Source organism: Mycteria americana, chromosome 24 (genome assembly GCF_035582795.1).
Source record: "Mycteria americana isolate JAX WOST 10 ecotype Jacksonville Zoo and Gardens chromosome 24, USCA_MyAme_1.0, whole genome shotgun sequence".
Lineage (NCBI taxonomy): Eukaryota > Metazoa > Chordata > Aves > Ciconiiformes > Ciconiidae > Mycteria > Mycteria americana.
In genome coordinates this window covers 5,088,362-5,102,271 of record NC_134388.1, presented here as the reverse complement: position 1 = coordinate 5,102,271, position 13,910 = coordinate 5,088,362, and the positions used below count along the sequence as shown (strand labels likewise).

The window sequence follows — 13,910 nt, the reverse complement described above, 5'->3', positions numbered from 1 at the left end:
CCGACCTCTCCCCCCCGCTCTCCCCCCCCCGCCCCTCCACCTCCACCCCGCCCCGTTTCCCGGCAGAGGCGGGGCTATGCAAACCAGTGCTGCGGCATCCGCCAATGGAGAGCCAGCCCGGCAGCGCTATGCAAATACCTCGGCGGGGAGGGCGGGGCTATGCAAATGTTGCCGGCGCGGCTCGGGCAGGCGGCGGGCAGCGCGCTGCTCCGGGGACACGCACCGGCACCGGATCGGGACCGGCACCGGATCGGGACCGGCACCGGACCGGGACCGGACGGCGGCGGGGCCGCACCGGGGCCGGGCCGGCTCCGCTGCAGCGCTGGGCACCCGCGGCCGAGCCGGCGGGGAGCTGCCGAGGAGGAAGAGCCGGCGTCCAGGTGCGTGCCCCGGGGTGGGGAGGGGGGTCCCGGGCGCAACCGGGGCGCGGCCCCGCTCCGGTGTCGCCGGTACCGGGGAGGGGGGGGCAGTGGCAGCCGCGCTCCCCCAGGCCCGTCCCGCTGTCCCGACGGGGCTCCCCTTCGCGGCGGGCGGCCCCACGCGATCCAGCCGGCCGCCCCGTCGGGGCGCACGGGCTGGGGGAGCGGGGCCGGCCCGGGGAGGTGCCGGTGCGGCCGGGCCGGCGCCCCGCGGGCTGCCCTGGCCACGGCGGAGCCCCGTCCCCCGCCCCGCCGTCTAGGGATGGCGGGCTATAAAAAGCCTGTGGTTTGCGCCGCGCTCGGGGCGGTTATTTTTACTCGTCTCTGTGCAGGGAGGAACGCCCGGGTTTAACCCAAAAGTGCAGCCTGGATGGCAGCCGCCCTGCCCCGGCCCCGCCGGCCGCCTCCCCGCCACCCCCGGGCCCGCCGAGGCCTTCGGGCGCTGGGGCTGAGCCCGCTGCACGGAGGGGAAACTGAGGCACGGCACCGCGGGGCTGTTGGCTCGACGTGGAGTAAGTTGTAACGCTGCCCGGTGACGCAGAGCCGGGACACCCCGATGCAGGGCCAGGGCCCGATGTCACCGTAGCTTCGCCGGGGTGTCGTACCGGTCTGGCGGTTCATAGTACGCCCTGAATTGCAGCCCGGTTCCTTACCGCTCCCGGGTGGGGATGGGACCCGTCCGTGGCTCTTGCCAGCGTGTGGCATCTCCAGCATGTCCCAGCGCACGTGAGTCTCCCTCCGTCACCCGTCCCCACGGGGAGAGCGAGGTGGATCCTCTGCCGAATCCTCCTGCCCGCTGCAGCCGATTGCCAGCGAGTCCCCGTCCCCGGGGCTTTACTCCTTTAATGAGAGAAAGTTTCCCAGAGCCGCTGGCTCTGGAGATGGGGTTTCGCAGGTAATGAATTAACGTGGCAGCTGGCGGGTGAGCTGGAAGGCAGGGACCTGCGCCGGGGAGACGATGGGCTGCGCCCCCTCGGTCCACGCACATCCCTTGGGGCATCGGGTACCGGTTTGGGAAGGGAGCGTGGGCGACCGGGCCGGGGAGCCGGATCCTGGGCCTTTTCCATGTCGCTGGCCGCCAGCTGGACACGTCACAGGCGGGTGACGTGTGGGGGGGAGACCTGTGTAGCTTGGTGTGGGGGGGGGGGATTTGAGATGTAGATTCAGGCCCCAGGTTTGGTTTAGGATGGCAAATGTTCCCGCTCACCGCCAAGCCTGGGGCATTGATGACAGCCCGGTGCGGAGAGCCGGCCGGCACAGCAGCGGGGAGGGAAAACGGGTTTGGGAAACTTTGCGTGGTGCGAGGGGACAGGGATTCCTGCTGACACCCGGGAGAAGCATCCCGGCAGCAAGGGGGCTGGAGAGGCTGGCACGCCACGCTGCCGTGGGGGTGTCCAGAAGGAACGGGGGGAATTAGTGTATTTAAGACCCTTGGATTTCCCTCCTCTTCACAAGAATTACAGCAGGATTGTCAGGAGCAAACCAGGTTTGTAAGCCAGGCAGCCCTAACGCCACGGGGATGGGCTCAGGCCAGCCGTCAGCAACTTCTGGCTGCCCCCAGCAAACCGTCAAGCAGCAACGAGCATCGTTTCCCGTATTAATGCCCAGCTGCAGCTTGGGGCGGCCCAGCCCCGTGGGAACAGCACGTTTCTTCCCTCGGCTGCTGCCAGCGGCATTGCCGACACTGAGCAAAAAAGGTGGTCTGAGCCCCGGAGGGGGTCCGTGTGTCCGTCTGTCTTTCCAAGGGAAAGAGCTGCCTCGTTTTTTGGGGACGTTTCAATCCTTCCTCCTTCCACACAGTCATTTTGGAACCGAAAAGCCTCCGCCCATCGCCGCGCTTCGCCCGACGGCACTGGGCTGCGGCAGTGCTGGGTGCTGGCGGGACTTTCGGTCTGTGTCACCCCAAGCAGGGCTGGAGCCAGCGCGGGGCCAGGGCTGGATGGTGGCCGGGTCCACCTGAGCCCAGCCCAAGCCTGGGTTTGGCTCTGGAGAGGCGTAGGGCGATGCCATGGCTGGGCCCCGGGCTGCGATGGGGGTAGATCGATGAATTATAATTGCACCCAGGGACTTTGCTGGGTGGTGGGCTGATGCTTGTGAGATGGGGAAGGCGGTGAGCGGAGGCAAACCCCTTGTCCTCAATGCCCTGGTGTGCCCTTGGTGCCCCGGCAGTCCCCAAGGCCCCCCAGCACCCCATCCCCTCCGGACTCTCCTTTCCCCTGCTTCCCAGCAGGCTCCTCCTGCCTTCCCCACTCCCCTTCCCGCGCTGCTGGTCCCACTCTGGTTTATACTGGTTAGTTGTTTAAACAACCTATAAAAAGCAGAAGGGCCTGTCAACCCCCGGCAGAAACCCTGGTAAACTTTGACTTTTCCCTGCGTCGGGTTCAGGATGCTGCTCGCACTGCAAGGCCCCAGCGCTGCCGTTCCCCGGGGACCGGGGAGAGCCGGGGCCGCGTCCCTAGCTGGGAGCAGGGCAGCACCGGCCAGGGATGGATGCGGCCCATGGTGGTCCCAGCGCCACGTGTCCATCCATGACGGGTGGTCCTTAAAGCCCCGTTTCCAGCCCGTTGCCCTCCCAGCCCCGGCGAGGCAGCATCTGGCCTGCCCTCCCCCCCCACCCCGCCCCGGATTTCGCTGCTCCTGGCTCAGATTTTCCCCTCCTGGCCAAGCTCGCTTCTTCTCCCTGTGAAAGATGGGTTGGAAACTCTTTCTCCCACTTTAATCAATATTTTTCTCCAACAAAACGCTTTTTGGAAGCTGCCGAATGCCGACAGCGGGTACTTGCTGGCTGCTTTCTTCCCCCTCCATTTCTACCCAGCCACCCCCAGCTTTCAGATTTGCGACAAAATCCCCATAATTTGGTGAAAAAGGCCTTTTCCCCCAGTTTCTGCGTCGATGCTGCTTTCTCCCATGGGGATGGGAGAGGTGGGAGGATGAAACGCTGGGGAGCTCAGAGACCCTGACCTGGGGTTATTAGGGAAGCGCTCGGACGCCAAATAACCCACCCGCTTTGATTTTAGGATAAACTTGGGGGATTTAACATTTCTGGAATCATTTAGGGATGAAGAAGGTTGTAAAGGTGGTGGCAGTGCCGGGACCCCCGGTACCGTGCTGAGCATCCCGCACCGCACCAGGGCTGCGGCACACGGAAAAACACATCGCTCTCAAGGGGTTCGCTTCGTCTCGGCGCGCTAATTAGGAGCCGTGATAGGAAGTTTACACGCTCTGGCCTGATGCAAATGACCCCTAAAGATGTAGAGGATCCGGGGAGTTAATTATAAACCTCATTGCAGCCCAGGGGTCGGGGTGACACCTCGCTGTGGGTGCTGGCAAAGGGACAGTGGGGACGAGGGGCTGTGCCTGGGCGTGGAAGCAAGCTCGGTGCGTGCGAGCGAGCAGAGAGCCCGGGCTAAAGATAAGCGCGCGTGGGAGGGAGCGGAGGCCGGCGGGATGCCAGGCAGCGCGGGAGCCTCTGCCCGGCGCAGGCAGGGAAAAGCGTCTCCTCTCTGAAAGCGTCTGAAAGGTTTTGAGGGCTCGAGAGCTTTGCTTGCGCTGGGTTTTGTTGGCCTCGTTTGTAACGACGATGCCGAAAGGTGCTTCGTCCCTGCAGCCGGACCGTGTCGTGGGTCCCCATCGTGGCCACGCTAATGAGGAGCCGTTTGTGCGAGGTGGGGCCCGGTGGAGGCTAGTGCAATGAGAGGCTGCGGGGTTTCTCCAGGGCTGGCACCCCAACCCCACTCCCTCCTGCTCAGGGGTCCCCAGCCACGAGCCCTCGCTGGACGCCGGCTCCTGACGGCAGCCGGGTTGCCCCCTCGATGCTGTCCCTGGCCACAGGGTCAAGGCTGGAGGATGCCACCTTGCTGGAGCGTGGGATGGGGGTGGCAACGCTGGGCAGAGCCGCCCTGCCGTGCCCGTCACCGCCGGCTGCGATAATCGCCTGCAGCCGTAATGCTGCTTATCACCTTATCACCCGGCGCAGCAATTAAAATCCAGAGTGAAAGTCCCCCCTCCCCTCCCAGCCCTCACCGCCTGCCCGGGGGGGACCGAGCGCCCGTGCCCCGCTGCACTGCGGCGGCCGAGGCACCGAACCCCGAGGAGGCAGCGAGCCAAAACGCCTCGTACCCCGCTCCTGGAGAGCATCTCCCCCCTGCCCCGCAGCCGGGCCAAACCTTGCGCCCGTCCTGCAAGACCTCGGCACGTGGCGCGGCGCTGGTGGCGGCGGTGGCCCGGCCGGGGCTGCGCGTGGCCCTGCGGGTCCCACATGGCCACGGTGGCCGGGCGGCCGAGGCGATGCCCCAGGAGGAGCGGAGCCCTAATGAGCTGCGCGGGGAGGCGGCTGATGAAACCGCCCCGCGTGTTGCACGAGGCCTCAGACGGTTTCCCCAGCGAGGGCACGAGCCGCCCCGTGCCCGGCCCACAGTGAGCCTGCCGCGAGTCCGGCCGTGGTGGGTGCCCGGCTCCCCTGGCCCGGCGGTGCTGCGGCTGCCACTTCCCCTTGCCTCCCACCCCTGCCCGGGCTGGGGACCCCACGGCATCTCTCCATGGGTGCTGGTACCCCTGCCAGGACCCCCGCAGCATTGCCCCATGGGTGCTGATACCCCCCTGGGGTCCCCGCAGCATCACCCCATGCATGCTGGTACCCCCCCAGGACCCCCGCAGCATTGCCCCATGGGTGCTGATACCCCCCCAGGACCCCCTCAGCATCGTCCCATGGGTGCTGGTACCCTCCAGGACCCCCGCAGCATCGCCCCATGGGTGCTGGTACCCCCCTGGGGTCCCCGCAGCATCGCCCCATGGGTGCTGGTACCCCCCAGGACCCCGCAGCATCGCCCCATGGGTGCTGATACCCCCCTGGGGACCCCGCAGCATCGCCCCATGGGTGCTGGTACCCCCCAGGACCCCTGCAGCATCGCCCCATGGGTACTGATACCCCCCTGGGGCCCCCGCAGCATCACCCCATGGGTGCTGATACCCCCCTGGGGCTGCTGCAGCATCGCCCCATGGGTGCTGATACCCCCCTGGGGACCCCACAGCATTGCCCCATGGGTGCTGGTACCCCCCCAGGACCCCTGCAGCATCACCCCATGGGTGCTGGTACCCCCCAGGACCCCTGCAGCATCACCCCATGGGTGCTGGTACCCCCCAGGACCCCCGCAGCATCGCCCCATGGGTGCTGATACCCCCCTGGGGACCCCGCAGCATCGCCCCATGGGTGCTGATACCCCCCGCAGCATCACCTAGTGGGTGCCAGTACCCCCGGGCCCCGCTGCCGGAGCACCCTGCCCGGATGGACGGGCAGATGCGGCTCCTCCGGGGCTCAGAGCCGTGCTGGTACGCCGGGGGGGGCTGCTGTCCCCTGCCACGGAGCAGCACAGAGCGGGGGCCACGGCCGGGCATTGGGGCAGGCTGGGGCCAGGTAGGGGCTTGCAGGATCGGTCCCAATGTAGGGACCGTCTCCCTCTGTGCTTCCCACGCGGCTGGAAACCGGGGTGCTGGAGCAGGGCATCGGGGTGCCGCAGCAGCTGAGGAGCTGGGGGTGGTGGCCCCAGCCGAGGGGGCCCTTGGCAGCATTTCATGTCCTTGCTGCAGACAGGGGGACACGTCCTTCTGTCCCCAGCACCCTGGAGCCTTTAAAAATCCCCCCGGGGTGCGGCTGTGCGGGGACTCGCAGCCAGACAAGCACCCCCTGACCCAAACGGGCCAAACCCAGCTGCGAGCCGGAGCTCCCCCCCCGGGGAACAGCTCCTGTTTCTGCACCCCAAATTAAAGCTTGTGGGATGGGGGTGGGCAGGCACGAGCTGACCCCTCCGGGCAGCCCCAGCCGTATACCTGGGAGTGCCGCGGCCCGATGCCGTGCCGCAGGTGTCGGCACCGGGAGGGCAGGAGCAGCCTTGGCCCCGCGCGGGCGGCAGAAATCATTGGGAAAACCTCTGCCTTTTCACCAGGGAATCGTTGGCTTTTTCCGGGGGGAGAGGGGGGCCGGGGTGGTCTCGGCACCCCCCCGTACCTTGGTGTCGTGCGTGGGCCCCGGGACACAGGGTGGCAGCGGGGCCGTGGGAACGGCAGCGCAATTTCCTTCCATAAATTAAAATTAGTTTTGATCAGCTAAATATAGCAGCTGAGCAAGATGGTAAATGGCAACGTGCTCGAGCGGGGGAAGCGGGACAAGCTGGGGCATTGGGGGAGCGAAGGGACGGCCGGTCCCCAACCTGCACCCCCGGGGTGCATCCCTGCCATGGGGGGGCTGCTGGCCGGGCTCGGGGGGGCTGCCGGGGTGCCTGCCGTCCCCGGGGAGCCACAGCACAGAGCTCCCAGCCCCGCCGGCGGGGACTGAGCTGAGCCAGGTCTGCACCCAAATTGAGGTGGAGAGGCCGGGTGCGAGGGTCCCGTTGGGAGCGTCTCGATGCCACCCATGGCTCTGCACCGGGCTGCAGCGGCACCTGGACATCCCAGAGGGGTTTTGGGGTGAGCGGCGCTGGGGGATAACAAGAGGAGCAAGAATCGGGTCCCTGCGGCATCAGGGGGATGTCACGGGGGGTGTCACAGCCCCGTGCCAGGCTGCGATGGGTGCTGGCACCCTGCAACTGCAGTGGGATGCGGGGTCCCCCGACCCCTCGCCCTTCCCACCGCTGGCTCACGTGGCCCGAAGAGGTGGGTGGTTTCGCTTTGCTGTCTCCTCGTACAGCCACTTCCTGACCTGCGAATGGCGGAGGTCAAATTTAGTCTGTTCACGTTAGAAAAAAAATTTTAAAAAATTAAAAAAAAAAAAAAAAACAAAACCTTGAACCTAAAAACAGCCCTTTTGTTTTACGGACCCTCCCCGCAGCCAGCCCGGCCTCCCTTATAACCGCCCTCCCCATCCGACGGACCCGCCGGTGAACAGCTTCGGTGCACGGGGCAGGGTCGGGCCGGCCCCCGCGGCTTTCGGTGGGTGCTTGGGAATGCAAAGACTGATCCCGTGCTCCCGGTGAGGGGCCTGGCATAACGGCACCGCGGCTTTCCGGCCGGCACGTGCAGGTGCTCTGGTCCCCGGGGCCGGTGCGGGGTGGGGGTGATGGAGCCGGGGCGGTGGAACCAGCTGGGCAGAGCTAAGGGGATTTTTTCCCCCTCCTGCCCCAGCAGAATTTCCCAATTTTTTTTTTTTTTTTTTTCATTTTTCAGTTTGCCACCGTCTTTGCTGAAAAAAAAAAAAAAATGCCAAAACTTCCTCCGAAAATTTTTTTTTCAGCGAAACTTATTTTTGGCAGCCGGAGGGGCGAGGAGGCGCGTGCAGTGCTGGGGCGGACGCTCGCTCAGGCCAGCCCTGGGCTGCGGGGGCTCAGGGGCTTCTCGCTCTCTTCCAGCCCCCCGTCGAGTGTAGGAGGAGAAAATGGGCCGGAAAAAAATACAGATCAGCCGAATACTGGATCAGCGGAACCGGCAGGTAGGAGCCGCTCGGGGACGAGGTGGGGACGAGGGGGATGGGGAGCCACGAGGCCACGAAGGGAGGCAAAGCCGCTCCGCTCCCACCTTCCCCACGGGTGTCGGATCCTCCAGAGCCGGAGGGGGTTTGAGGACCCGGGAGGAGGGTTTGGGGCCGTACCCAGGGGTCCTGGGTGCAGCATCCCATTCCCTTCCCTGCTCCGCAGGTCACCTTCACCAAGCGGAAATTCGGGCTGATGAAGAAGGCGTACGAGCTGAGCGTCCTGTGCGACTGCGAGATCGCCCTCATCATCTTCAACAGCACCAACCGCCTCTTCCAGTACGCCAGCACCGACATGGACAAGGTGCTGCTCAAGTACACGGAGTACAGTGAGCCCCACGAGAGCCGCACCAACTCCGACATCCTCGAGGTAGCGGCGGGGGGCGGCCGGGGGGGACCGGGGGGGACGCGGGACCTCGCTCACCGCCCCGTTTCCCGCAGACGCTGAAACGCAAGGGGCTGGGGCTGGAGAGCCACGAGCTGGAGCTGGACGAGGGGCCGGATCCTGGGGAGAAGGCACAAAGGCTGAGCGAGGGCATGGACCTGTCGGTGGCACGGTCCAGGTTTTACGTGAGTCGCTGCCGCCCTGCGGTGCGGGGGGCGAGGGTCCCCGAGGGTCCCCGTCCCCTCCCCGTCCCTCACCTCCGCTTCGCCCTGCAGAGCCCGGTGCCGCTGCCCGAGGCAGCCTACGGCAGCTCCCCGCCGGCCGCCGACGGATCCCTGGGCAGCGCCAGCGGCTCCCCGCAGGGCCAGGGCCGCCCTCCCGCCTTCAAGCCGGCAGCACCGAAGCCACCGGGACGCTCACCGGGGCCGCTGCCCCCAGGTAGGCTCAGCCCCAAGGTCCAGGGGTGCTGCAGGGAGCCGGCTGCGGGGGAGAAGGTCCCCACGATGGGCACCCCGTCCCCGCCAGCCCCGCGGGGATTTTCCCGGCCGGGCGCCACATGCAAAGCTCCTCTCGCAGCATCTCCCGGGGACTTACCGGGAGCGGGGCTGGGGCGGGTGCGTGGGCAGGTAGCACCGCCGCAGCTGTGGAAACACTGTCCCCTGCCTCCCTCCACCTGCTTCCTGCACCCTGCCGGCACCCGGCACCCGGCTGGCCCCGGCACCCTGGGCACCCCACGCCCACAGCTGCCTCCCGTGCGGCACCGGCCCGGGGTGGTGACATGGACGCGGGTGCCTCCGGGGCCACGCGGCAGGAAAGCGGCTGGAAAAAATTATGCTGGGGCTTGACCAGCGGAAACCCCCTGGGTGGGTGGGAGGTGGCATGGGAGCGGCTGGGCAATATTCCCGGCGCGGGATGCGGGCGTGCGGCATCCCTGTCTGCACGGAAGGGGACGGCGTGGTGGCCCCAGGCACGCCGGACGTCCCCACAGGAGGTCTCAGCCGCTCTGTGGGGAGCTGGGGCGAGGGTGCTCCCCGCGGCAGGGTCCGGCCGGGGAGGTTTGCAGCCTGCTGGCCCCGGGGCTGGATCCAGCCGCCACCTTCGCGCGCCGTTTCCGCTCGCAGCGTGCGGCCGCAGCGGTCCGGGGGCGGCCACTGCAGCCCCAGGTGCGCCACCGGCCTCGTGCAGGAAGTGGGTTTGCCGGAGCACGGCACCGTGCATGCACGCACAGCCGCCCGCGGCGACAAGGGCACCGGGGCCGCTGGCCGCAGCCACGGGGATCCCCCCGAGGACCGGAGCCCCTGGGACCCCACATCCCTTGGGACCACCCTGTGCATCCTTCTGTCCCTCTGTCTGTCCAGGTATCGGCTACCCCCTCTTTCCTGCCGGCAGCCTGAACCGAGCCCTGGCCACCAAGACACCCCCGCCGCTGTACCTGGGGGCGGAGGGCCGGCGTGGCGAAGCCCACGGCAGTTTGGCGAGCGGCCGGAGCGGCGGCAGTGCGGCGGTGAGTGCTGGGGGGGGGGGACACCGGCTCTGCGGCTGGCATGCGGGGACAGCGCTGCCGGGGGGGGGGGGGGGCCCAGCCCCAGCGTGGCCCCATCGCTGGGACGTGTTCCCTGCGTGCGAGGCAAAGCCCCCCCAAATCTGTAGCCCCCCGGGCTGGGCTGGCTCTGGGTCCCTGGGGTGCCTCTACTGCCCAGGGAGGGGGTCAGGACCCCCTGGCCATGGGGTTCTCCTGGGGGTCGGTGCCAGCGGGATGCTCGGTGGCCTTGGGCACCCCCTCCCCAGCAGTGACACCACAGGAGGGGGCAGCAGGGCAGGCGGTGAGGGGACCCCCCAGCCTCGCTGCATTTCCCAGCAAGTCACCGTGCCCGGTGTCCCCAGGGCCACAGGGATGTCCCCTCCCCAAATTCAGCGAGGAGCTTCTCTGATCCGCTCCCACCTCCTCTTCCTCCGCCTGACACCAAGGCTTTGCTGGGGGGCACGGGAAGGAGCTTGGGGGGGGGGGGGGGTGTCCCCCAAGGGGTCAGCAGCGCGAAGCCTAACGGGGGGCACCCCGCTTTCCCACAGCGGCCGCTGTACCCCGCTCTGCAGACCCTGAGCCCTGTGCTCGCCCCGGGCAGCGCCGGCGTCCCGAGCCACAGCCTCGCCGGCTTCCCCTTCCTCACCCCGGCCCAAGCGGGTAAGTCCTGGCCCCTCAGCCCCGGGACAACGCGGACCTCCCCCGGCCACAGACACCCCCCCAGCTCCTGCTCACTCTCGGTCTCCTGCTCGGCAGAGTTCGGGGCTGGTGAGGCCCCGCCGCCCCCCGGCTTCCTGCAGCCCGGCCCCACGGCGTGGCAGCACCCACGGGACATGGCGACGCTGGGGTAAGGACGGGGGACGGCGGTGGGGTGGGGGACAGGGGGAGCGCGGGTTGGGGATGAGCCTGTTCGTGAGCAGCTGCTGCGCCCGTGGGTGCCACCCGCCATGCTGGGGTCTGTCCAGCTTCACCCCAAAACCAGGGTGCATGGGGTTTCCCCCCCTCCACCCGCTGCTGTCGGCAGAGCCTATTTTGAACCGGATTTCCCCAGGGGGCCTGGCCCCCGTGTCCCCCCTCCGTCACGCACCAGGTTCCCAGCAGCCGTGCCAGGTGCGTGGGTGGGTGGCCGGTGCCCGGCTGGGTCGGAGCTGGTACGTGAGGTGAGTTTGGGGGGTCTCAGCACCGCTAGGGAGGAGAGGGGGGGTGAGCTCGGCCTCTCCCCACCCCATGCGCCTCGGCAGGGGATGCAGGAGGACCCGGCCTCACTCTTCCTCCCCTCTTACCCCAGGGTCAGCAGCCGGATCGTCCCCACCGAAGAGCCGGCCCCAGCCCCCGGCACCTCCCCGCAGCACCAAGCCATCAGCATCAAGTCGGAGAGGGTCTCCCCGGGGCTGGGCTGCCCCTCGGGCTCCCCCCAGCCCCCCCTGGCCAGCCTGGCCTCCCTGAGCGAAGCCTCCCGAGGCCCCGGAGACCTCCAGCCACGGGATGACTACGCCAAGGGGTACCCCTACCCCCTGGGCCCCCCCCGGCCGCTGGCGGAGGAGCAGCGGGCCCCTGCCCCTGCACGGCGGGCGCAGGCCATGGACGCTTGGCAGAGATAGCGAGGCTGACGGGGTGCAGGGGGGGGGCCGAGCCTGGGGGAGCAGCCCCCCACTTCGCCCCCATTCTCGGACCCCCGGGAAGCCCCCCACGCCCTTTGCAATGCTGCCGGGGGGTCAGCGGTGCCGCAGGGCTTGCCGCGGGGTGCTGGTCCCCCACCCTGGGGCTGCAGCTCCCAGCAAACCCCCTCCCCACCCCGGTGTCCCCCCCCCACGCCTCCGGCCCCCCATTCCCTGCAGCTCTGACCCCCAGCCCCCTGCGAGGCCAGGACCCCACGGGCGAGGAGCTCTACCCCGGTCCCCTGTCCGGTGCCGGACACTGTACATCCCCGTCCGTCCGTCCGTCCCTGCGCCAGCGTGTCCCCAGCGAGCGGGAATGCCTGGGAATGCCACGGGGTGGCAGCAGGACTGAGAGCACCAGCAGTGGGTCCAACCCTGCGCACCCCTGGCCCAATCCTGCCCTCGGCCGGGGGGTGGGGGGGGCTGCCGGGGTCCCGCAGCGAGGCAGGAGGGAGGGATGGAGGGAGGCAGCCGGGGGTGGGGGGTGCTGCTCCCCCGGCCCAGGGGCTCTTTTCTATTTATTATTTTCTCACCAATAAAGAGCTGGGGGTGTCGGGGTGTCTCGTGTGAGCTTCTTGGGGTCAGGCAGCATGACTTGGGGTGGCTAACGAGGTGGAAGGTCATTAATGTCCCCTGAGGAAGAAGCGGCCCATGCCCTGACCCCCTTCAGCTCAGCGTTGCTGTCTCCCGTGTCCCCCAGGCTCAGAGCTGCCTGTCCAGGGTCACCGACCAGCAAGGTGGGTGACACCCACCCCCAGGTGACACCCCCAGCTCTGACCAGGTCCCTGGGGCCCAGCCGTGCTGCTCCCACTCCTCGGCTCCCTGGGAGACCCCAAAAAGCTGTTCATAAGGTCTCGGTGCCACAGCCTGGCGCTGGGAGGAGGAAAAACCCCTCCTGTGCTCTTAAGATCGGCGTCGGTGGGGGGGTTAAGTAAGTGGGGGGGTGGGACTGGTCCAGCTCAGCTGAGCTGCGTCTCTTATAGCTCAGGGCTGGGCTGGGGTTTCTGCTGCTCCCTGGGGTGGGGGAGCATCCCCTGGGGCCTGCGGGGTGCTGGCCACGGCCACGGCCACGGCCACGGCCACGCTGCTGAGAGGTGAGCGAGGAGGGGGGCACCAGGGTTTGGCAGTGCCCATCGTCCTCTGGTCTTGGGGAGGGGGGGATGTGGATTCCCCCCAGCACTGCCTGGGCACCCACAGGTTGGGATCAGGCAGGGATGGGGGTCCCTCCGCAGCGGCCGCTCGCCAGCGCTGAACTTGGCCCCTTCCCGTGGGGGGGGGATTACTGGTGGCTGAGCCCCGAGATTAAAACATGGCGGGAGATTAATCCTAGGAAGAGTTTGCCCCGTTTAATAGAGCCCAGCAAGCGACATAAATACCGGCTGGGATTAGGGGCCGTACGGAGCCCCAACAGCCCAGGGCTGGATCCGGCCACGGCCCAGGTCCCCCCCGGCTGGCGGGTCCCCTCCCGAGCCACCCTTGGGACTGGGAAGGGGCTTCTGCGTGCAAGGAGGAGGCGAAACACCCGGGGAAAGTGTGGGGGCTGGGGTAAGAGACCCTGATTGAATAGCAATGACTGCATGATTTATGGTTTGCATTATTGCATGGCTCATTTGAATATATGCTAATAAGGCTTTTCTCCTCGTTTTGTTTGTAAGATTTAGATTTGCTATGGCAACCCGCTGGCATGGAAGGAGCGGCAGGAAATGTCAGGGCGAGGTGAGCCCCGGGGAGGGGCTGGGGCTGCCGGGGAGCCTCGCCGCATCCCACCGCGGGGACACGGGAGCGGCCGGTGGGACCCGGAGGGCAGCGGCGGGAGACCCGGGAGCTGACCGGAGCCGTGCATCCCCCCGGCTGCCTGCAGGTCCAGTAACACCCCGTTGTTGTGACAGGTCCTAAACTGGGGTGGGGGGGTGCCCTGGGGTGCCCCCAGACCCGCTTTGGTCTTGCAGGGAGGCCCCTCTCGCCCTCTGCCCCCAGCCTGATGCCCCTTCCTACCTGCCGAGCGTGCCCCCAGCGTGGCGGAGACGGTGGGATGCCCCATTGCACTGGACCCAAAGGTGGCACCCAGGGACCCCCAGCTTTGTTGGGGTGGGGGGACAGTGCTCGGGATGACAGTGGGAAGAGACAGAGCATCTGCGTTTGCTCTGTGTCCCCCACCCAGCCATCCTACGGGGTCCTGGTCCACGGTGGAGGAGTCTGGGCCATCTCCCCCTCTCTGTGGCTCTGTGTCCCCTTCCCAGCTGGCCAGGGAACTGCCCCAGTAAAGCCCAGTTACCTGCAGGCCCAGCATGGCGGGGGCTGCGCTGCTCCGGGAGGGCGCTGGGCTCCGGTGCTCGGGGCTGCGGAGCTGGTGGGGCTTTGTCTCCCGGTCGGTGCCGGTACCTCTCCCTTTGCTGGGCGGGGATATGCTGTCGGGGTCCTGCGCCCCGATTTGGGGGCTGTGGACCTTGCTGTCAGGGTGCTCCCT

The 13,910-nt window shown here is 67.7% G+C and overlaps 1 protein-coding gene across 1 annotated transcript; it reads left to right on the top strand.

Annotated features, from left to right (window-relative positions):
• The first annotated feature begins 218 nt into the window (after positions 1 to 218).
• On the top strand, positions 219 to 11,386 carry MEF2B (myocyte enhancer factor 2B). Its single transcript, XM_075524381.1, has 9 exons — positions 219 to 380; positions 7,760 to 7,839; positions 8,045 to 8,248; positions 8,320 to 8,448; positions 8,539 to 8,701; positions 9,622 to 9,767; positions 10,334 to 10,445; positions 10,542 to 10,632; positions 11,074 to 11,386. Exons 2-9 carry the CDS (start codon positions 7,786 to 7,788, stop codon positions 11,384 to 11,386), a joined length of 1,212 nt encoding a protein of 403 aa, XP_075380496.1. The 5' UTR covers positions 219 to 380; positions 7,760 to 7,785.
• The last annotated feature ends 2,524 nt before the right edge of the window (positions 11,387 to 13,910 follow it).

Bases quoted from the DNA above. Each gene is read 5' to 3' on its own strand.
- MEF2B (XM_075524381.1), top strand. From the start codon at position 7,786: ATGGGCCGGAAAAAAATACAGATCAGCCGAATACTGGATCAGCGGAAC. The intron at 7,840-8,044 runs GTAGGAGCCGCT...CCTGCTCCGCAG, and splicing joins TGGATCAGCGGAACCGGCAG to GTCACCTTCACCAAGCGGAA. The intron at 8,702-9,621 runs GTAGGCTCAGCC...CTGTCTGTCCAG, and splicing joins ACCGGGGCCGCTGCCCCCAG to GTATCGGCTACCCCCTCTTT.